The sequence below is a fragment of the Acartia tonsa genome, chromosome 3 (assembly GCF_053477335.1).
Source record: "Acartia tonsa isolate MP-2025a chromosome 3, ASM5347733v1, whole genome shotgun sequence".
NCBI lineage: Eukaryota > Metazoa > Arthropoda > Copepoda > Calanoida > Acartiidae > Acartia > Acartia tonsa.
In genome coordinates, this window is record NC_137262.1 from 46,779,047 (window position 1) to 46,803,497 (window position 24,451).

The 24,451-nt window shown below is 40.4% G+C and overlaps 1 protein-coding gene across 1 annotated transcript; it reads left to right on the forward strand.

Moving 5' to 3' along the window:
- Window positions 1-3,835: 3,835 nt before the first annotated feature.
- Window positions 3,836-15,225, forward strand: LOC145314364 (uncharacterized). The gene is made up of 11 exons (XM_080154246.1): window positions 3,836-4,012; window positions 6,494-6,631; window positions 7,166-7,309; window positions 7,866-7,961; window positions 8,843-8,934; window positions 9,720-9,791; window positions 10,513-10,572; window positions 11,333-11,419; window positions 13,166-13,222; window positions 13,893-13,958; window positions 14,864-15,225. The coding sequence occupies exons 1-7, from the start codon at window positions 3,983-3,985 to the stop codon at window positions 10,556-10,558; spliced, it is 618 nt and encodes a 205-aa protein (XP_080010372.1). The 5' UTR covers window positions 3,836-3,982; the 3' UTR covers window positions 10,559-10,572; window positions 11,333-11,419; window positions 13,166-13,222; window positions 13,893-13,958; window positions 14,864-15,225.
- Window positions 15,226-24,451: the final 9,226 nt, after the last annotated feature.

Below are 24,451 nucleotides of genomic sequence, written 5' to 3' on the forward strand. Positions count from 1 at the left end.
ATGCATGGCTCACGGTTGCCGAATACCACAACTCTCCCCTCGGAAGGCTGGGAGAGGGTTTCCCTACCAGACTTCCGACAGTGGTTGAGGCCTTCGGTCCGCTCCTTAGGGCTAAGATATATACTAACGATAATGATTCAATGGAATCCTAGTGGTGAGTGTTTCTCAGGGTTGATGGGCTCCCAACGTGGGATAGAAGGCAGAGGCTGGCTTTGGTTGGACATGTTGTTCAGCGCCGGCAGGTGTCAGGTTGGCGGGTGGCACAGTTGTTGCTGGGACAGTCAGCAGTGGGGCATGCTGGTTGTTGTTGGCAGCGGCTGGGGCACTGGCTGCCAAGTTGACCGTCTGGGCGGCAGCCTGACCTCCCGAGGGGCCGCGGGGTCTTCCAGAGGGCGGTCCTGGCCTGCCTGGGCAGTCATGCCCGCTATCGGCTGATTGCATGGACACCATTTCCTCGGCTGCTTCCCGGCCGATGGGAATGGCATCCCAGTCTACTGAAAAGTCCCGGGACTTGGCATGGGTAAGCCGGGCTCTGGCCAAGGCCTTCCTGTACAAAGTTGGATGGTACAGGAACACTTGTGACATCGCATTCAGGGCTGCCCGTACACCTCCTTGTGCTGCTGCCAGAGAAATGATGGTCAGATCCCCCAGCAGTTTGAGGATTAACAACAGCAAGCACAGTATGGCTGCGCCATCTCCCCACTCGTGAATAGCTTGTCTGAACCCAGCCCAGACATCCAGGGCGGCCTCTCCTTCCTCCGCCAGTCGGTCGATGTTGTAGGACACTATCCCATGGTCACCTGTGGCCGAACAGCTACCTTGCTGAACGCATGAGCCATAGGACAGGCCGGTCAGCATGGCGCTTTTATATGCTGGGAACGCCAGCAGTTGCTGCCAGTCGTTCAACTCAGCCTGCGAATACAAGCCCCCTGAACTGAAGTCATCCAAGGGTTCTGTCAGCAGCTGCTTAGGCGTATCCAGCGGGGGTGGCCTCTTCTTAGGAGCGGGGGTTAACTCTATCCAGCCTTCCTCCGCGTGCACAGTCAGGGGGTATGTGGAGGAGCAGGGAATCTTGGTGGCGTGGCCGCTATACACTCCTGTCACGGCGTCTACAAACCCTGTGGGCTCTACTGGCACTTTGTCCCAACACTCCTTGTGTTCACGGACAACATATTTGTTGCGTTGGCAGGTCAGCTGGAGCAGGACATCTCCCCTCAGCACCGAGAACGTGCTCCCCTGGACACGCACCGGGTGGGCCGGGTCTAGTTGCTGGAGCTTCCAGCAGTTGGCCGCTACTTCTTCTGCTGCTGTGCTTTTCATGCGTGTCTCCAGAGTAAATCCAATATAACCTGCATGTATCTGGGCCTGCAGGGGGACATCAACATCCCTGGCCGATACTCTGGGTAGCGCTGCCGCGGCTGGGTCAGCTGCCACGAACAATGCTGGGTGGTTGGTGGCATGGGCCTCAAAGTCGCAGTTCACTATTGAGGTGGGGTTGGTCATGTTGATGAAAAACTGGGCCTGATGGTCAACCAGGAACGCATCCATCACTAGGCTGGGCTGGAGGCTGCGGATCAGCCTCAAGGGGCAATCTCTCCCCAGGTGGTCCCACACCTAGGTTGCTTCCCCAGTGATGCAAGACAGCTCTGAATGGGGAAACTCCAAGGTCAGGTGGTCAGATTGGGACTCCACCCGTCCATCCTCTACTACGTAGGTCTCTTCCTTAACCAGCAGCCGTCGCTCCTGGAGCACTAATTCATTGCGGTACAGCTGGCCCTCGAAGTGGACGTCCTCCCCTTCACAACCCACCCCCTCGGGGCTGTTGACGAGGGCGCCCACCATATCGAGGGTGAAGAACAGGGGATGGTTCAGCTGGAACGTCAGTGGCTGGGTCTTGCCTGGCAGCGTGTAGACTCGGTTCCTGGCCAGGTCTCGGCACGTTTCTGGATCTATCTTGGTTGGCCTCATGAGGGTGGGGACCGAGGTCACTTTGAGGTGACCCCATACCCCACACCTGAATGTCCACTGGGACACAGTGAGCTGGCAACTGTATCCTGTTGTTTCCCTCACCTTGACTTGCTGCAGGACGTGTACTTCATGGCCCAGGGGCACCTCCTGGTGTAGAGGTTCCGTGTTGCACATCTTTTCCTTATTGTAGGCTGTGACGTGGGTGGGGTTGGCGCAGTCCCATCCCACCAGGACGTAGCTGGTTGTAGGCCACACGGCTGCCAGCAGGAGGCCCCACAGGACCATCCACCAGTGGGAGAAGCTTCCGGGCAGCCATCTACCTCGCACACGCGGCTGGGGATCTTCGGCTTGGGTCACGGCTGCTTCTTGGGGCTGGACACGGCTGGGCTGCTCCTGGCTAGATACAAGTTTCCATTGAGCGTTATCTTTGTGTGGCCGGGGCACCCCGATACCCTCCCCAATGACAGACTGGCAAGCGACTGGCACTTGCCTGGTTGTCGGCTCCCCTAGCCCCAAGTGGTCCCTTCCCTTGTCCAAGGCATGCCCAGTGGCATGGGGCTGAAGTGCGTGTGGCACAGACTCACCCTTACTCACGTCCCTCCCCTGCCCTAGGAACTCAGGTGCATGTGGCACAGGCAAGTCCTTATTTTCCCAAATTTCAATCTCCCCAGCCTCTGGTGCAGGGGGCACAGGCAAGGCTGGGGTTTTACAATGGCTTGGATACAACACATTTATCAAATTTAACTTATCCTGGCTCGACTGGGGGTGCTGGGCAGCTGGGTTCCTTCAGCTGGCAGGGGGCTCTGGATGGCATGTAGTTGGGCTCTCCCTTCAGGCTGGTGGCGCTGGCTGGCTGGGGGTGACGGGTGTCACCCCTTCCTCTGGGACTGCTGGCTCGTTCCAGGATCCAGGTCTCTCGGTGGCGGCGACGGTTGTCGCCCCAGGCACCAGGTTGGAGGCTGGCTCGTTCCAGGATCCAGGTATCTCGGTGGCGGCGACGGTTGTCGCCCCAGGCACCAGGTGGGAGGCGCTGGATAGCACCCCCCAGTCATCACAGGTGGCGGCGCCGGATGGCGCCCCATACATCTGACGTATGAGGGGATGTACAGACAGACTGGAATAAGAGTATAGAGTAGCTCCGATACAATTTAATAATCAATAATCTAACAAAGTATTTCTAAAAAAATACACATTTATTAAACAATTAAAACTGGTTAGAAATAGGCAGATTAATGGGATTATTATTATAGGATATATTTAATATGATATATATTAAAGGCTTGGACGTCCTGTTTCTTAGTTAGGTAAGAAACGACGTACTTGAACACGTGGGAAATATAGATACCGCCAGCCTAGACTTATAGGCTTGTATCTAACCGAATGCAGACGGGAGGAAGCGTATTCACTCTTTGGCCTGCAACAATCAACTAGCCCTCAACACAGCAGGATGGAGTATGGTGGCGGTTACAAGTGGAGGTCTGACTCAGCCAGAGAAGTATAGGAATGTGAACAGGGATAAGGATACATAAACTTGGGTGTTGATTACCACACTTGCCCCCTCTGAGGGAATATGAAATATTCCCTCACAGTTGACCTGCGCGCCGGCTTCTGCGGGTTGATGTGGTACTCGCAGGTTCTTCGATTGCGGCCATAGCCCTCTCTACGATATCCACAGGATTGGGTTCAGCGGGAGTAGGATTTTCTGGAGCTGCTGGAGGCTCTGGAGCAACAGCATTCTGGAGGGCTAACATGCCCTCACAGGGAGCCGTGGCTACTGGATCTTCAGAGGCAGCGCCAGCCTGCGGATTAACAGGCAGATCAATTCCAGATGGAAAGAGCTCACTGATTTGAGCATCGAGCTCTGTGTCACTGTTTTCCTCTGCAGGATCCAGGACCTCTGGGTTGCCTTCTCTATCGGTGGGCCTGTACTCATCAGAGCACTCAGAACCGCCATAATGGGAGATCAGCTCAACTCCATCATCATCTGGCCGGGGTACGTCCCCAGCGGGAAGAGATGCCTCTATGGTTGCCACATTCTGCCCAGGTACATTCATTACATTACAACGAGTATTAATATATTTAATTACCCTGTCAGAGTTTTGGTCCAACAGTCGACTAGTGGCCTCAATAACCGTGGTCATTCGTGATTTTAACTCAACGGTCGAGTCCTCAGAGACGGTGCGAATTTTGTCGCGCAAAGTTTTGCGGTTCCGCAGTAATTCTGCGGAAATTTCAATAAGGCGCTTGCCATGTTGTATATATGCTTTCTCAACAAATGAAGCATTGCTAGCAATTTTAGTTTCCAGACTTCTCTGGAAGGGGAGAAGAGCTTCCTCCATTGCTTCTTTTACAGTGGAGGATAGGACTTTTTTCCATTCCTCAGCGGTCACCCAAAAAGCCTTAGGCTCACTTTTGCTTTCTGCTAATGTCTCTTTCTTTTTAGGGGGTAATGGAGGCGGTTGAATTTCCACCTTAGCCTTTTTGGCTACTGGGCCGCCGCTGCCTGTTGGTGTTGGCGGACGTTTTTCTACCGCTTTTGGGGCAGATTTTACGGCGACTACCTCCAATTCAGGTGAGGCACTACGTTTTGGTGGCGATTCCACCCGATTTTTTTGCGGTTCCCCTCCCCTATTTTGTTCCATTAGAGGCCTGGTTCTAGGCCTGGCTTTATCGGAATATTCGTTGGCTTCTAAGTTTTTAGCCTGCCGCAATTTTTCTTGCAAGTCTAGGAGTTCCTTTGGAACATCTTTTCTCGCGGTGCGGTAAACGTGGATTGACCTTGAGACACATTGCAGTTCACTGAGGTTTTCAGGGTTGCGCGGCGGTTTTACACGCGGCTGATACCTGTTTTCATCAGGTTCATAGTAGGCTTCCTCAGGGCCGCCCTGGGGATAGCCATGATTGCTATCATAGTAATAGTCCTCTTCATTGTAAAAGGGTGCCTCTTCATATTCTCGACGGTATGAAGAGTGACCGGCCCCGTGGGAGTGGTGAAAACCCCTTGAAAAATTCCGCCTGGGATATCCTAAAACAAAAATAATAAACTTAAAATTAAGGGTCATTAATTCCTTATACCGAATAAGGAAATATTTTTACAAAGACGACCTTTAGGGACGACAATCTTATAGGTATATATGCTTGATACAGGTCGTCCGTTTTTGAGGGGATTAGTTTTCCCCATTATTTGTAAAATCCCGCAATTCGTGTGTTTCACTCGTACCTCCTTCTTTGTACGCGTGAATTTTGGTGCAGGCTAATATGTAGATAATAAAAGCGACGCATAATAACGACCCTATTCCTGTAAGGATGGCTGCTACTACAAGCACTATATGATACCAAGTACTGGATAGAAAATCAACCACCTTATGATACGTTTGAATAAACCAGGAGTCAGTTATTTTTACTTCAAAATTATTGGAGTCTGCGGCAAGTTGGCTGAGGTATAATTCCTCGGCACTTTCTGAGAAATTAGTTTTTTCTAGGCTTTGCCAAGAATGATATAGAAATAAGCTAATCGGTTTATCCATAAGATATTGATTTACATTTAGTATTTGCATACCCTGCCCTTGATTACCAAGGAATTTTCCTTGGTACAAATGTAAGAAAATTGGATTTTCGGCACATTTAGTCGGGGTTAAATGGGTGGTATTAACCAATCTGCGTGAAAATGGTGATATTCCCATAGTCTTATTATTGATTGAAACCGAAAAATGATCCACAAAACAGGGTAAATTTTCTCCCAAAGAAACATTGATTTTAAGACTGTCGCACTGTATTACTAAATCCAGCTCACCGAGCGCCCTAACTAGTTTTTTACGATGAGTCTGAATACTGCTTTTAGACAGAAAATGGTTCTGTAAACAGCGAGTTTCGGGGACAATTAATTTGTTATATTGTTGGTAGGAATAGAAAATCTCTGGTGGTAACATATCATCTTTTTCTTTAGCGTTTAAGAGTGGGAAATATGGTTTTATAGAATTTGTGAACCATACCATTAAGTTATCAATATTAATTTTGTAATAAAATAATTCGGGAATTAGACTTTCAAAATGTTTTTTATCTTTAAGTTCTAGTGCTAGAGTAATTTGGGGATCGATCACTAGATATTTTTGGGCACCCTGTTCTCCTTCAAATGTAAACAATGAAATATTAAAGATGTCTACCGTTCGCCAAGGAGAAGTGAATTTTTGTGCGCTATCAGTTTTATCATCTGAGATAATTCTATCGTAGCCTAATCTCAGATTGTGATCTAAACAATTGTTTCCCACCCAGTGACTGCCCAGGTAACAGCCCGCTTTTGTTTGTAATAATTCAACAGGCTCAGCCTGGACCCCTATTTGTTTTTCCTCAAATGTCCCAGGGATAAAAATGCCGTTAATGTTTACGCCGTTCCCCTCGCAGGCGGGGTCGATGCCGTTAAGGATGTTGTTGGGGTAAGTAAGTGTCCCGTTTACCAGGAAACGCGTGTATGACATCTGGTGTTCATACACTGAGACTGATTTTCCTTCAAAGTTAAATATTTTAGTTTTGGACATGGTGTAACAGTCTTCATAAGTTACGAGGTTCGGTATCTCTACAAGAGCTGGAGCAGCGAGGTGTATGTGGCTATATCTGCCACAATACCAGTAATGAGTACTGGTTCGGAGGTGGCAACGAATTCCAGGTATAATTTTTCTTTCAACCTTTTGCAGCAGGTGAAATTGTTTTTGTTCAATATTAGTAATATTAAGAAACGCAGCGCATTCAGAGATTTTCAAACGCGGATTTTCGTTTGCTACACATTGAGTCGCATCTATTTGTATTATTTCGGACGCATTTGATTTTGCCAAAATAATAAAAAGCCCCAAGAATCCCAAAATAAATTTACCTCGAGCTCCTGGTGCCTTTGCCAAATGATGCTGCATTTTATTTTTATGCTTCTCGTTTTTCTCTGAAATATGTTAATTAGTTAGTTTTAACATATATTTTTTTTGTTTATTTTCGTTATTATACATACGTAGATTAAGCTATATACATTTGCCACCTTGGTTTTATATAATACATTTATATACATTTTATTTCTTCCTTTTAATTGGGTTATGCAGTCCGATTTGGACATGTATGCGGTTATCCCCCCCTTGTGACCTAGTTTTTCTTTCTTCTTCTAATATATACTTGGGTACTATGCTTTGTTTGTTAACGTTAATAACCTTTTCAGGGCTGGATTGTTTGGGTCTTTGTGCGAAGAAAGAAGCCTCGGACGGGACGGTTTCTTCCAAGAAACTATTTTCGACGTGAATTTGAGGACCGGATGACCGATCTGCGCCAGGGGGTTCTTGGTCTTTGGGCTGTGACTCAAATGGTGAGTTTTTTTCCATTATATCCCCTCCCCCATCACAATCCACCTCCCCCTGGGGTAAATCCTGACTAGTTTCAGGGTTTCCTTCTATAAAATCGTCACAATCGTTATCTAGGTAGGTAAAATCGTCATTTTCCATACCTTTATTATCGTTTATTTCGGTTTGACCGGTATTATCTATTCTTAAGGTTATTTCCTCAGACGGGACGATTTCCTCAATAGGAAAGACGTTAAAGGAAAGTGTTTCCCCCAATAATTCTATTTTAGAATCTATTTTCCGTATTTTATCTCTACTAACAACTTGGTTAGTTTTTATTGGATTTGATCCAAAGGGACTGAGCTCAAAAAGGGCCTCTGAGAATTTTTTTGTTACAATAAAAGGACCCCCATAGAAAGATTGCAATTTTTTACTGACCCCTATTTTGACTAGGTTAAAAAATGCAAAGACCACGTCGTTAACGAAAAGGGGAGATGAAGCCTTCCTAGATTTATTTTGAAACTCTAAATAAATCTTAGATTTTTTGGAAACCTGTGCAATAATTTCTTCCAAATTTTTTAGGTAGTTCAAGTAAGACCTGCAGTCAATGTCCTGCCTTTTCTGCAAGATTGGAGAAAAGAAATCGAGATTGAGAGTTGGTTGCCTGCCGAACATGAGGTAATATGGCGTATACCCCGTTCTTCTAGACGTACTAGAGTTAATTACAAAAGTGGTCAAGGCTAATTTTCTTTCCCAGTCTTTACTTTCAAATCGGTCATCGGATCTTAGACCTGCATAAATGCTTTGATTATGCCTTTCACATGGGTTACTATTAGGGTTTCTTGGGGGAATAAGTTTAGTTTCGATACCTAGTTCATCCATAACCTTTTTGAAAACTTCCCCAGTAAAATTTGTTCCCCTGTCACTTCTCAATGACCGAAATAAGCCGTAGATGGGTACCACCTGTTCAAGGATGACCTTCACCGTGCTTTCCACGGTGGCGTCCTTGATGGGGTGAGCGATAATATACCTAGAGAATAGGTCAACCAGTATAAATATGTAACGGACATGTTGTCCTTGAAAATAGTTAGGGGTTAAAGGACCGATAAGGTCTACTGACACCTGGCCAAAAATCTCGTGACTAATGGCTGAATGGGTGATAGGTTGCTTGTGTTTAGGTACCTGTCCTATTTTTCTTAGGCAGGTAATACAATTTTTAATGCGTGATTCGACAAACTTATTAATTCCTATAAGGAAGAATCTTTCATTTATCTTGCGTGTTGTTTCGTTAACCCCCTTGTGACCTATACTATTATTATGTGCCAATTCAAAAACTTTATTATATAATCCAATGGGTACGACGGGTCTTTCAATGAATGTTCCATTCCTAAGAGGTTGTCTAAATATTAGAAGTCCTTCCATAACGTATAAATGTTCTATTAATTTAAAAAGGACCTCTTTCCGGCCGGTTAGTTCAGCTTTTTCAAAGCTCGACAACTTCTTTTTTTCGAATATCCACCTACGAATTTCAGATAATACTTGATCTTTTTGTGTTTCAGATTGCCAAACATTGTTCACACCGACTTCCGAAGCCGAATGTAACTCAAAAATCTGGTCTTGGTATGGGCAATCCTGTTCATAAGGATCCAAGGTAAATGAGCTAGTACATTTTTCACAATCGGTTTCCTTATGTTCTTTGCATAAAAATTGCCCTCTAGATAAATTGTCGGCATTACAATGGTCCCTACCCTTTCGATGAATTACTGTAAAGTCAAAACTTTGGATGAAGTAAATCCATCTTACAGTTACACCATTTATTGTTCCTTTTTGCCATTTTTTGTAATGAACTAAGGAAATCGAATCTGTACGCACAATAAAGTTTCTGAATCTTAAATAATGAAGAAAGGTTTTAAGAACAAATACTAGACATGCTAATTCGCCTTTATAACTTGGATAATTTTTCTCTGCCCCGTTACATTTTTTGGAACATATTCCAATAATTCTTTCTACCCCCCCCTGATTTTGGCTGAGAATTCCAGCGAAATAACTCGTAGAAAAATCTACGTCTACTATAAAAGGGTTAGGATTATCCCACTGGGGGTAGCCTTTACTTATAGAATTTGAGAACATATTTATGAAATTTTCCCAGTCTTTTGATAGGGAATTGGTCCATTCGATAATTTTATCGTTTCTGTGTTCGTCTAGGGTACAAGAATTTTTTGCATAGGATGGGAAATAGGCCCTATAATAATTGGAGAAGCCCAGGAAACGCTGGAGTTCCTTGCCTGTCCTGGGCCTGCTCCAATTTTTAATTTGTTCTAAATATTCGGGATTCATTTTAAGTCCTTGGGAACTGACTATATGACCTAAATATGTACATTCAGATGTGAAGAATTTACATTTGGCTAGATTTAACTTAAGTTTTGCTATTTTTAGGACTCCGAAGAGTTTTCTGAGATGTTTCAGATGTTCCTCAACATTTTTTGAGAATATAATAAGATCATCAAGGTAAGATATTATGAATTCATATAAGCCAGGGATAAGGGTTAGGACTCTGTCCATCAAGTGGCAGAAAACACTTGGCGCGTTACACAGTCCGAACGGCAGTTTCTTGAAAAGATACTGCCTGTTAAGGGCTGTGAACGCTGTCAAGTGTTTACTTTCCTTCGAAATGGCTAGCGCATGGAATGCGCTAGTCAAGTCGAGGGTGGTAAATACATTACCAGTGCCTAATTTTTCTAAATTACTAGAAATCAGGGGAAGGGGCCAATTAATTTTTCGTGTTACACTATTAAGCGCACGAAAATCGATAACGAACCTAAGCTTGCCTTCCCCCCCAGCCGTTGGTTTTTTCTTTACCGCAAAGATTGGGGAGGACCACTCGCTGTAGCCCTCCTCAATGACGCCCCCCCTTAGCCAATTTTCAATTTGTTCTTTTAATTTGGCTTCGTATAATGGGTTTAATTGAATGTTTCTAGCCTTAATAGGTTTAGCCCCGGGGATCAAGTCTATTTTATACTGTAAGAGATCGCAGTTACCGATATCGGCATCGTCAACCGAAAATATATCAAAATGATCAAGGCATAATTTTACTACCTTTTCCTTCATCCCTGGGTTATTTTTGATAAAATCACTATTTTCTAAGTCTAATTTTTCTTTAATGAATTTAATTCTTTTAAGAAGTGTAGTTCCTGACAATTCATTTATTTGATTAATACTTTTATTGCAGGAATTTGGGGAATCTGATTCGAATTCAAAGCAATATCCAACTTTAACGTTATCCAATAAGGTAATATTTTTTCCTGCTAAATTGACAAAATTTACCCAACATTCTCTCTTTTCATTTACATTATAAATACCCTCCATAAGCATTAAGCCGTTCTGGCTTGTCATTTTAGAATTATTTGGGGATATATACAGCTTCCTATTTTTCTGATGAATAGGAATTGTTATCATTGTTGTATTCCCCCCCGGCAAGAATGTTGTTTTCCTTGCTAATTTTACGCATGTTTTATTTTGTTTTAATGTCCCAGTCCCCCCCTGGTTACTCCAATTTATTCCCGGGATAAGGGAGTTTTGTTCCGTATGAACATTATTTGTAGGAATTAAGGGTATGTTTTTACTTTCTTCAACTATATTAATTGTTGAATTTTCTATGGGGATTTGCTCGCCAGTGGGGAGCTCAAAGGAGAACTTATCTAGTAACAAATTAATTCGATTAACTTTGAGAAATTCATATCCTAGATTTATAATTTTAGACGTCGTTTCAGGGATATAAAACGTTTCTTCGAATATTTTATCTGACCCATCAAAGCTGAATTTTAAACTCACGTGTCCTATGATATTTACTGGTTTTAAATCTACAGACAGAGCGCTAAGATTGGCGGGGGTGAATGTGATTTTGTTATCATCTAAGATTTCTTTAGAAATAAGGGACCTAAAGTTGTTTCCTGTATCCACTAAAGCGTGTTGCAGGAATTCCCCCCCCACGGGATTAAGAACTTTTAGTTTTGCACAGATAGGCATTATAAAATAAATTATATTTTTAGTCGAAGCCTAAGATGCATATTTTCCAAGATCCCCACCTCAGCGGTTAGACGATGGTAATCCTCACACAGAGACTTCCTGTGTTCCAGGTATAGTTGTCTGTCGAAATTTTTCAAATAATGAAATGTTTTAACAATATGGTTAATTGTTAGAATAATTTTATATAACTTTCTGGGTTTCATTAAGTTTTTTATTAAGCGCTTTTCAGCTCCAGAAATTTCTCAATAAGCATGAGAATGTTGATAGTTCTAAAGAAACTACTTAACTTTAATACGGGTCCTTATTTATATACTTGGATATATGATAGAAACCTATCGGAATAAGATTGAACTAAAAAGTTTTAAAAGATTGAAGGGCTACAAAGTAGCTTAAAAATAAGTGTTCAGCTTGCAACTAACAAGACATTAAAAACAGACTGACTTATTTTTTGACTTATGTCTGTATTTATACAAAATATAGTGTCATTAGTTAGTATCTGATTCACGATACAAATAATTTAAGGTTAGCGCTAAATTATAGCTTAAAAATTATTAGATATGGCTAATATAATAAAGAGGGTCAATGATGACTGGTTTATTATTCTGATATTGTTAGTATTTATACTTAATTTTTCCACCTATGGGGTAGAACAAGTTTATATATTTACTAGAGTATAATTAATGCTGAAATCAGCTTAAAAAAAATAGGATGTGGTTTGTAGTAACTGCTTTGATAGTAACTGGCCTCGATTAATAATGTGCATTCACTTTTATATAGACTTTTTATTCCACTGGTAATCCTAGCGGAAGCTAATAGAACTAACTTTATTTCATTCTGCTAGTAATCCTAGCGGAAAATAATTTAACCAAAATGTTTTAAGATTTTATTAATCGCATCTTAAGTGATTAAAGATTTTAATTTTTAAATGCTGCTTGATTGCAGCTCAAAAATGAGTAAATGATAACAACAAAGAACTGAAGGACAACTGAATTAGATTTGGAAATTTACTTGTATTTATACAGATTTTCCATAGACCCCCCCCCCTTCTTAATCTTATCATTTACTTATACGGACCGCGGTAGCATTCTAGGCGACATCTTTCGGATACATAATAAATTAAATATAGTTCTATTATTGTCACTGTACAAAATGCAATAATATTTATCCATATGGATAAGTTATTATACATAATTGCTGAGATATTTCAGCTACAAAAATCAGAGGCTAAGAGTGAGCAACTCTCAGATAAAATTGATACTGAGGGTTCAACTCAAAAATCATTGTTTATATACAGATAATTCGCTTAAGTTCCCCTAGCGGTTAAAAATTGAACTAGAATGTTTTAGATTCTACTATATATACATTCAAAATATACGATATTTACATATTAGATAGGTCGTGCGATATTAAAAATAAATACTACTAAATAGAAAATAGGTATTCACTTATTAGCTTCTTGATAAAGACTATTAGATTTTAAAAAATGGAAATATTAAGTGCATGTGAAATGCTCCTCAGGTTACTTCCCTATTTCCCCCAATTTCCTGTATCAGCTACATTTGGATAGGGAAAGGAGGGGGAGGAGTTTATTTTGTGTTGCTTAGTCAGACTTAATAACAATAATTTGTTTTATTTTTTCGCGCCAAAGCATTGCTTGGCAAGGGATATTTGATATTAAGGAATTTGCAAGCTTAGCTTGGCATGGGATATTTTGTTTATCTTTCATATCAAAATATGAAACTCATTCAGCAAATTTTTATTTTCTGGGACAGGGACAATTAATATCGCATAAATCCACTTTTACGTTTAGTGGACGTGATTTTTAACAATCGCTTGTACATATTTATCTATTTCAGATTCTTCGCTGGCTTCCTGATCCATTTGGTTGATAGTTTTACGCGCATACTGCTCAGGTATTTTATTACTATTACTTGGAGCTTTTCTAGGCGTGAATTTACTCCGTGTTTTACCAAAGCGGGACTCAGGATTTGGGGGCTCCCCAGCTTTCTTTTTGTTGCAATTTTGCACTACATGGCCAGGGATATTACAATGCCAGCATTTAATATTTTTACTCCTCCCATTAAAGGCTCCTATAACGCCCTCGATTTGATCCCAAGCAATAGGATCATCCTCATGGTCTACCCAAGAAGGAACCTCGTCAGGTTCTTCGGTTAAGTTTTCCTTATACATTGCCGTGTTAGTGGGGATATTATCTTCGATAATACTGATTATGGGTTGTTTTTTCGTTTCCGCAGAATTTTTAGGTAGGAACATTTCCATGGCTTGAGAATAGCAGGCCGAAAGGTTTTCCTTGCTAATATGGCCAGACCCATCCCAGTTAACGTATCTCTGTCCGAGATTAATAAGTTTATTTAAGTAAGCGTTGTAATCGTCCAAAAATTGCATACTCTCAACATAATTGGCCATGTCTATGGCAAGGTTGGTATACAGCAGATTTTTGCTAACGTTAAGATAGAATTCTTTCCATTTCTTTTTAGGTATGAGGCCAGGATTCATGAGTTTGAACACCCTAAGTTTGTTTTCAAAATAGGTGTCAAGGGGTTGATTAGTCTCCTGTTTTAGGTTGTAGAAGTACTGAGAGGCTACTTCTGGATCCGAGAAAGGAGTGACCAGCCTCCTAATCATCAGGTAATAACTTAAAGCAGATAAGGCCTGATTTCTTTCAGGCGTAATTAAGTCTCCTAATCGTTCCCCTCTAGAGTCATAAATTCGCTGGTATAAAATATCCTTAAAAAGAATTGGGTCACAGATTCTGTATGTCTTTGCAACCCTCCACATATTAGAAAAGAAGTTATCAAAGTCAGCCCTACCGTCCCACCTAGGGGCATCCCTCGCAAAATCGGAATCCCATTTTTGTCCCTTAATAAAGCATTCTTTAATAAAGTCATCGTCGGCGGCGCTAGTTGTTGCCGTTGCGGCTGTGCCTGTGTTTGGCGTATTTCTTGTAGAGGGTCTTGTTGCTACATTGGGTGCAGACCTTGTAGGTCTACGGAGGGGTTCTAACGACTTAATCCTATCAGGGATAAAGGGAATCCTTTCTAGCAAGGTTTTTTCATATTCCGTTAGAGAAGTTTCTCTTACATTCATCCAATTGTCATTGTCCGCCGGACCTATAAAGCCTACAATTGAATAGGCCATACAACCTGGGGCTGTCATCCTATCCTTGGCGACCCATTCAACCACGTTTATCTTTTGCTGGACCGATATCCGGTCATAAAAAGTGGCATTAATTGAATCATCACCTATGGTGTTAAAATGAGTCATGTTAAGACTTTCGTTTAACGTTTTTTCCGCAAACAATGGGCCAAGATTTCCGTCCGCTGGGAGTTTTGATACTCTGCGTTTTAGATCTAAAATGTCGGTGTCGGCTAATAATCTGCGATGAGATTCTGTGTCCTTAAACCCTGCCCATTTTGTTTCTAATTCGAGCTGCATAATCTCGGATTCTTGTTTTATTAGATCTCTATAATGTGACGAATATTCGTTTAACTTATCATTTAACGCTTCCGATATGAGATCTTTGATTTTTTCAGGGGAAAGCGGGTCAGCCTGCTGCTGCTGTTGCTGCTGCGAGGTGCCAGAGACGGCCGGAGCCGGCGGAGGCGGCGGTTTTTGTTTATCATCATTTTTCTTATCGGTCATGGTGCTGGAGTGTAGTGTTCGTTAACACTGATTTGTCTACCACGAAACTTTTTAAGAACTTGGGAATATCCCTTTCTTCCTGTTTTAAGGAGAAAATATGGAAATGTGTGAAATTAAATACTAGTGTGAAAATAAAAGGCGGGTTCCTTTTTATCTTTATTTGGCAGTTTGCCACGAAATAATTATTATAAATATTCTGTAACAAATTGTTACTGTAAACCGTTTCCGTGAATAAACTTAGTTATCAGGAAAATATTAATTTCACTTTGCAATCGAAGCTACTTTACAATTTAATTTTGTCTGTACGCTAATTATCCAAACCTTCCCCCCTCAAAAAATGAGTGGTAGACAAGACTGCGCCAAAATGACGTATGAGGGGATGTACAGACAGACTGGAATACGAGTATAGAGTAGCTCCGATACAATTTAATAATCAATAATCTAACAAAGTATTTCTAAAAAAATACACATTTATTAAACAATTAAAACTGGTTAGAAATAGGCAGATTAATGGGATTATTATTATAGGATATATTTAATATGATATATATTAAAGGCTTGGACGTCCTGTTTCTTAGTTAGGTAAGAAACGACGTACTTGAACACGTGGGAAATATAGATACCGCCAGCCTAGACTTATAGGCTTGTATCTAACCGAATGCAGACGGGAGGAAGCGTATTCACTCTTTGGCCTGCAACAATCAACTAGCCCTCAACACAGCAGGATGGAGTATGGTGGCGGTTACAAGTGGAGGTCTGACTCAGCCAGAGAAGTATAGGAATGTGAACAGGGATAAGGATACATAAACTTGGGTGTTGATTACCACACATCGATGTTGATGCGCTGGCTAGCGCCTCCTGTCTCTCTCGTTCAGCGGCCGCCAGGGCCTCCCCGTACACCGTCTCAGTGACGCTGGGTAGCGCCCCTCTACTCTTGCTGGGTAGGCTCGGCCGAGCAGGCTCCATCATGTTGAGGCTAAAAGGCTGGGGCCTCAGGACTTCTGGCTCGGCGATGTTGTAGGGTTGCACCAACTCCGGCCCCAGGTGGTTTAGACTGAAGCCCAGGCCAACCCGGTTGGGTTCAGCCGCGCCGCCCAGTACGTTGATCCTAGCTGGAACGGTCCCAAACTGCGGCATCCCGTCGGCTCGGTCCACTGCTTTGGGGGCGGCTGCTTGCTGCGGTGGTGCTGGGGGCGCGCTCCCTTCCATATGGGCCACTCTGCTGGGCTTCCCTGGAGGGGCACCCTTATCGGCGGTGCGCCTGCGGCTGGCTACCTGGGCCCAGTCAGCTCTGCACTCGGCCGCCGTGTGACCGTCATAGTGGCAACGCTCGCACTTGGCAGAACGGTCACAGCGTGGCTGGGTGCGTCTCTCCTCTAGGCTAACTTCCATAGGCGTCGGGCAGTCTCGAGCTCGGTGACCTCTCCCCTGGCAGCGGAAGCAGCGACCTGGAACCTTGTCATCTGGAGCGACCTTCCCCATCTGGTGGAGACCCGGAGCCAAGGCGCCAATCTCCATTGGCTCCGACTCGTCATATTGGGGCAACTGGATGCTGGCCGATCCAGTGAGCCCGTCGGTAGAGTCCACTAGGCACACACCCTCCTTCAGCTGCTTGGTAATCATGGTGACGGTAAACATGGCTCTACGAGTGTACTCAGGTACACTCGTGATCTCATGACTCATCATTTCACGTTTCACATTAGCGTTGCGAATGCCACGATTTAATTCGTCCACCAACAACTCGAGATCCTCATGGCTGTAGGCGTCCCTATACAAGGCACACTTGGTTGATATGTATGCTTGTATAGGTTCTGTCGAGTGTTGCTTGTAATCCCTAAACGCTTGTTTAAGCGTTTGGGATTCAAAAGCAGGACGAAATAACATTTCACACTCGGCCTTGACCTGTTCGTAGGTCAAGGCTTGGCCTGCCTCGCCAAACAGATGGGACGCCATTTCCGCCGCTTGCCCTACTAGTGACAGTAAGAGGGCATTGCGGCGGTTGAGGGAGTCATGGGGTGGCACGCGGTAAGCCGCCCATGACATCTCGAGTCTGCGGATATGTGAACTCCAGGATTGCTTGGGCGGTCCTCTATACTCTGGCAGGTTACTCAGCATCAGCTTGCGGTACTCGGCTGGAGCTGGCTGAGGGTCATCCTGGAGCCATCCTGGGGCTTGATCGCCTCCTGGCGCTTGCGGCTGTTCCATCGGGTCAACGGTTCAACGGCGGGACACAAAGTTATAAAGCAATAGGATAATGATTTGTCACTTGAGGCTTTCTAGCCTAACAGCCAACACTGTTTTTATCACTAGGTTGGTAGTTTAGTTACAAAGATATAACTTAGCTGTACTTATCACTAGTTGGATTCTGAGGTTGTAGAGTAGGCTGGTAGGGGTAGATAGGTGTTGAGGGTCTGAACTGCTGTCAGGAACTGATTTGGTTTTCCTTTATCACACTATAGATAGGAGGAGGGAGCTTGTAATTCTTTATTTTCTAAAAAATACCCCTGTTAGATGCTATGGAGTAGCTCCGCTCCGGTGTGTGTGTGTGTGCGTGAAATCTCCTGTCCTTGCAACGCGCTTACGCACCGTCAAATCCGCGCACACAGGTAAAACGCGCACTTATCCCTCAACTCGCTCTCTCATTGGTCCGCTTTGTCCGTTGAATTTTATGATATTTCCGCACTCCGTTGCGCTACCCGTGAATGGCGCTCTGTGTTCCCGGTCACTAGCTCCACACCGTGGACGGACTTAGTCTAGTGTGGGTAGGAGGGGGGAAGCGCGTGAGGGGACGGGGGTAAATCCGTCCGTTCCCCCTGTGAGGAAGGGGGGAGTGCTGTGGGTTTGAGGTAACTGTGTGATGAGGTAATGGTGCCTTTTCTCCTTAATCCTAGGCTTATCTATTATATCACCTTGATTGTATTTCCTTCAGTGGAGAGTGGGCTCCTCCCTTTCCTCTGAAATAAGGGGTGTATTGTTGTTGTGCTGTAGGCTTGAGGTGATTAGATTGTGTATCAGGGCCTTGGTTATATTACATCTAGCTTCTATTTTTGTCCTTATCACAATTACATAACAGATTTGTTTACCAACCCTGTTCTATTTTTAGTTGTTATCACAATACACAATAAATCCAAGCCTGTTCTATTTTTAGTTTTATCACAACACAACAAATTGTTTGTCAATCTTTGCTCATAAATCTATTGTTTAGCCATCACACCAGGGTGGTAATCCCTGCAATGTGATATAATATCTGTTTTTCTAGATGGGTGGCTGCGCTGTAGCCTCTCAGGATACTTGGAGTTGACGTAGTTTTCTCTGTTTTGGTGCACTACACTCGTATGTTGGCTCGCAGCTCGCAGCTATGTGGCGTGTTTCAGCCTATCGGCGGCAGGGAATGTCCCGTCCTGCTAGCGCCGCTGATCCAAATCCGGCTGATGGCGGCAGGGAATGTCCCGTCCTGCTAGCGCCACTGGTTCGGATCCTGCTATCTCTTGCAGTAAAATTGGCCTATTTTCAGCCGTTTACACTTATTTGGCTTGTTTCAGCCGGTCCGCAGGCCTGTTTCAGCCCTTTGAGCGCTCAATTCTCCATTAGATGTCGGCGCTTCTCGCGGTTCTTCGTCAAGTTTCGCTGTTTCACTTCCACAACTGCCGGATGCAGAGTTAGACCTTGCTGTCCAGGGTGGGTAATTCAGGTTGCTTGTGTCAGTTTTGCCAGTTTCACTGCTGGGAGTACCTTAGCCTCAGCTGCGCGTCTGCTCTACACTTGTGGTTTGCCGTAATCTCACACAGCTGTCACCAAAAGTTGTGGTATCCGCCGAGGATAAATGGCAGACACCGGAGTTCAATTAGATTACGGCAGTGTGACAGACGTGGACACCTTACTATAGAGAAGCTACGCTTCTCTAGCATTCACCAAATAATAATCAACATCTATTTCAGTTGTCACTTTATTGCAGGTCTAAAGGGTACTAAAGCTATATACAACAAACAATAACTACACAGATAGGAATAAATAATCATAACATAAAAGCATTATAATACATATACAATAGTCAGTTTGGGCAATAATGATCCCCCATCCCTGGAAGGGGTGGGGGGAATTAACAATACAGTTAACCATAATAAACTTGGCAGATTCAATCATTAATTTTAGGCATAGGGAGGGGGTCGTCAGACCCCTTCCCCAGGACTCGGGGGAGGGCCATTGACCCTCCACCGAACCCCGGTCAGGGGTGCCATATGCATGGCTCACGGTTGCCGAATACCACAATAGCACAATCTTCAGTACAGCTGTTACTTATTATACTTTTCTTGCCACGGCTGGTTTTTTATTAAATGAATAAGTTAGGGTACAATGTTTGGCACTTTCGATATAAGTAAATGATAATAACAAAGCCACAGAATACGATAATACCTTCAGAAAAATCGATAAAAATAGTTTTCATACTAAATTTAGGTTTTTTATATTTTTTTCTAAAATGTCATGACAGAAGATGCAAAATGTCGTCTTAGTTTTTTGAAAGGATTAATCTTCTCTGAAATCTAAATTATCAAAATATTTTTTTTGGTAAATGATTATACGATATATGTCAAACATTTTATCAGAAAGAAATATTTAAAATTGTGAAGTAGAAACCTGAATAATTTTTCTTGTGGAAATAGTTTTCTGCAAATGTTGATAAACATATGTCTGCTAGCATTAAGATGTTTGTACTGCCAATACACGTTGGGTTTTATTTAAAGAATTTCTTTAAAATGTTTTTTTTTTACATTGTATACCAATAACGCAATATTTGCTATCAGAAAACCCCCGACTAAGACTCGCCTACGACCCGATCTTTTAGGATTGCTTTGTAATTTACATTTTTGAAAGTCTTTCAACAGTATACACAGCAAATTCTCTCTTTTTTAACTAACTTTCCGAATAATATACCTAAAGCATTTAAATTGACAAAGACTATGCTTATATTTTTACCATTCAAGTTTATTTAATATTCTAATAAATAGCGCAACCCTCCAAGTTTATGACTACTTTTCATGAACATATGATCTAAAGAATAAGCTCTGACGCAATGTCATATAAGGATATTATAATATTCATTAAAAAAATTGTTATTTTTGCATATATGTTACATTTTACAGTGTTTTGTGGCTCAAAAGAAAGACAATTAAAAATTATTTCATATTATACAGTTTAAATTACATAAGATAACCTAGAAATAGTAAAAAATTCCCTTTCTTTTTTTGTCGCAAAAGAGAATTCAACAAAGATTTTCATTAAAAAACACCTTAGTGTAAAAATTAAAAAGTTTAAACATGGTCACAAAAAGATTCAATTAGTTTATTAAATGTTTCATTTTCAGCAATTGACGATTAATCTCTATTACAAAGAATAAAGTGTAAAAAGATATTCTCGTTTTAATTTTAAGCAACTTAAAATGCATTTTAATACCTTTTAATGATTTATTTTTTAAAACATCATTTTATAAAATGTTATTGATTTTTAAAGTTATATATTAGAATGTTTTTAAATTTTGTTAACATTTTGTTTTAAATGTAGAAAATTGGTAATTCTAAACATTCAAAAAATGATTTTATTAAATTTTCATCACTTAAATTGCATGTTTGATGAAATTTTCAACTGATAATTCAAGAAAAATCGTTTAAGTTTTATTATATTTTACTTTGAAATGTTAAAAAAATATATTATTGTCAAAAATGTGGAAGTTATACTTTCCTCAAAAAAAGACCTAAAACATGCAAATTAACACGTGTAATGAGATTTTTTTTCTTTCAGGTTTAATTTAGGGTAATTATTGATATTTTTTGTAAAAAGGATTTTATATAAAAAGTTTTAAAACTCAAGTTATGTAGTGGTTCTAAAAAAGGTTGCGAATTTATGCAATTTTCTTGCAAAAAAAATTTTCTAGGATTTTAAAAATAGCAAAGGGTGTTATAAGACGTACTTACAGATACAATTGCTAAGTCATTTTGGCCAAACACTAAAATAAAGTTTTGACATCTGAGCGTCCAAGCGTGTTGCGTAAATTTAGGCTAACTAAGCAGCAAATGTGAGAAAATTGAGATATTTTTTGGAAAAACTATGAAATTTTGGACAAAAAAGTAATTTTCAAAAAAATCCACAAAAATGATCAGCTGTGATTTAACGAAAGTCATGTACTGAACCGTCATTGTCTCCCGGTCATGACTACATAGGTCTTGTGAGACGTATGTCAAAAAAAACCTGTTTGCTATCCAGGACACCGGTGAATATTAAACTAGGTTTGTCAGCCCGGGCCCTTGGCTCCTTGGAGCTAACAAAATTATTTATTTTTATTTTTATTTTAATATCCATGGAAAGTTGACTATAATACGATGCGATAAATAAATATTCTAATATTCTTTTAAGCAATCTATAATGAGCACTTTCAAATTAATAATTTCGATGTGTTTTACAGAAACACTGTTTGGTGAAGTAATAAGTTCCTCATAAGTATTGTGAAATCCCTAATAAAATAGAAATTTCGAACAATTTAAATAATTTTTATCTTTTTCAAAAATGTTACTTATAATGTAGGATGACTTTTTCATGTTTTTACTTCTTATTTAAATCCGGTTGTTTACATCTATTACATTTTAGAGCTTAGCTACTTTTACTTTAGAACTTACTTTTTAACATCCTCAAATGTTGTGAAGCTTTGAAAGGATCGTATGAGTCATACCTTAGCTGTTACTAACTACAAACAGAGAGAGAGGGGGGGGGGCGATGTGGTGTCCCCATTTTTTTATTATTCGTTGGCTTTGGGGACTTTTACTGAATTTTGATTGAATGGTTTATTAAGTTGAGTGTTCAATCGTTTCAACCACTAATTTTAATCTAAAGAGGGGGTAATTTAGTGTGTGATATTGGGGATCGGCAATTGTTTTATCCCTTTAGATCCCTGAAATATAAATCATCCTTTCAAACCTTTTGACTTACAATTTATAACCCTATTCTAATGAACAATAAGATAAATAGTAACTCTTCCCCTTTGCAAGATAATACTATTCTTAAAAAGTCTTTTATAAATTCAACATTCCACTTGGCATGAACATAATCATTCCTGTTAAAAATTACTAACTTGTTTTCAAAGTATTATATAACCACCACCTCTTTTTTTACCGGTATAACATTCAATTTAATTAAATCAGTTTCAGTATATCTTAGATGTCCATACAAAACTGCAATAAAAATTAAACTTGAAAACTGTAGAGTTAACAACAAATAATTGGATACAGCACTTGCCTTAGATTTTTTAGAAGCAAAGCTTTTCTATAATTAGGGTCTGTCAGTCCATCCGTCCGTCCGTGACGGATAGCTTTTTTCGTTAATTTAGGCATGTTAGAATTGTCGTATCGATTTCAAACTTTGCATGGTGATTCCGTTAGAAGTTAGGTACGATTTAGAAAGCATAGCAACTATTCATCCGATTGATCTGATTTTTAGTGTATTAATTCCTGAGACAACAAAGTACAATATTTTAAGCATAGCAACTCTATAATCAAGTTCTAAAAATGTAAGTATGTCCATAAGCATCATCCTGTATCAAGCAGTTTTTTAACAAATCTTACAATTTTGCTTCGACTCTTATACATTTATATTCTGATTATTCAGTTCTGACACTATACAAGTGTTAATGTCTGTTTGTCCTGCTGTTTCAGTGCTCCGCTTTTATGGATATTGTCATCCTTGATTTTTTATAATATACAGGGATAATAGTAATTTTCCTACTCCCCTCTCAATTAAGAAAAACAAAATAACCCTTTCTGTAGATTAAAATTATTGGTGAAAAATTTTGATACTTATACACAAAATTTCCTAATAAGTTCGTAAAATTTTAAGGAAAACGAATGGGGAAATTTATTTATAAACTTTTGGGTTCAGGCAAGGTAGTGGGCACAGAGATTTAATTCGTCTTGTTAAAATATCTTATTTCTTTGTATAATTATAAAAACTCTTGTAAATAGAGTAAATAGATCAAATTTCATTAAAAACTAAATATTAAATTAACACAGCCTACTTTTTGGGATGTTTTCATAAAGTAAGAAATCCTATTTCAAATTCAAGACATGATAGCCATTTGTAACTTTCTTTACAGGATTTTGAAGGTATTTTATAATTTCAAATTATTCCTCGTTATAGGAAAATTGAATTTGCCAGCTGTTATTTAGGATGTAAATTTTTTTTTGTAAATTACACTTATGGCTAAACTAATTACGGATATTATCAATATTGTTTCTAGTAGAAATCGGTAGAATAGGTTATATAAAAACGTTTTTGTTTTATTTATTTAAAATAAAAACAAAAAGTTTCGTAATTTAAATAATCTAATGTTTGTAATGTATCTATTCTAAACTACAACCAATTAATTATAATTCATTTCTAGTTAGTTAGGGATTCATTTACTTTAAGAAGAGAGAATATTATCATTTAAAAGTCATAATGCTATAGACTCACTCAACGTTATCATAAAAAAATAAGGATGGAAAAAAAATGACTGCTAGAATAATTTCGGCTCAAAATTAGACTTTGTCTATTCAGTTCTACAGTTCGAATTTATACAATGCAATGATTGCACCAAAACATGTTATAAAGTATCATTGCAAATAAAATCAAATGGCAAAGTCTAAAAAAAAAAACATAATATCCCTGTATCCTTGATACATGGCACACCCGTGGGTGGGGGGATATTTCAGAGAACGTTTTTGTACAGTTCATAATTTGTACATACATATATGAAAAGACGTCCAACTCCAATGTGGGGTCAGTATATATATGACCCCAACTCTCTGAAAAGAGGACCCATGTGTTCAAAAAGAGGGGAAGGGGCAATAGAATTTTAAACTAGCATATGACCAACACAGGACCTCTATAAGGATTCGGTGAAATGAAGCACTAAATTGGTTCAGTGCAGTGGTTGGCGATATCCTCTTTATACTTCTTTATATTATAGGAATATGCACAAAATAATATTTTTCCATAGTGCTTTTGTAAACCTGTGTATATTTTCTGTCTACTTGGTCATTGTAACCCATCCGTGCCTATTTTAAAGATTTAGCATTCATCCTACATCAGTTATTCATTGCCATAAATATCAGGGATAAAAAGAGATTCGAACTGGAAATATTTTGTAACAAAATTATATTCCTTGGCTTACAAATTTTCAGCCGTTAGTCAATCTACAAGAGCAAAAGAGATAAACATAGATTAGATAATATCTTCGCCCACCCCACCAAAAAAAAAAAAATTGTGGTGCCTTTGGCACCTTAAACTTAGGTATAACATTTTTTCATTCCTCGTACTAAAACTACTAAAGAACGAAAAATAATACTGTGAAAATATATTTTGATTTAATTCATAAACATATTGTTACATATAATAGGTACATAGTATTTATATATATTGACAATAATTAACTGATTATTCGAAAACAGTAAAAG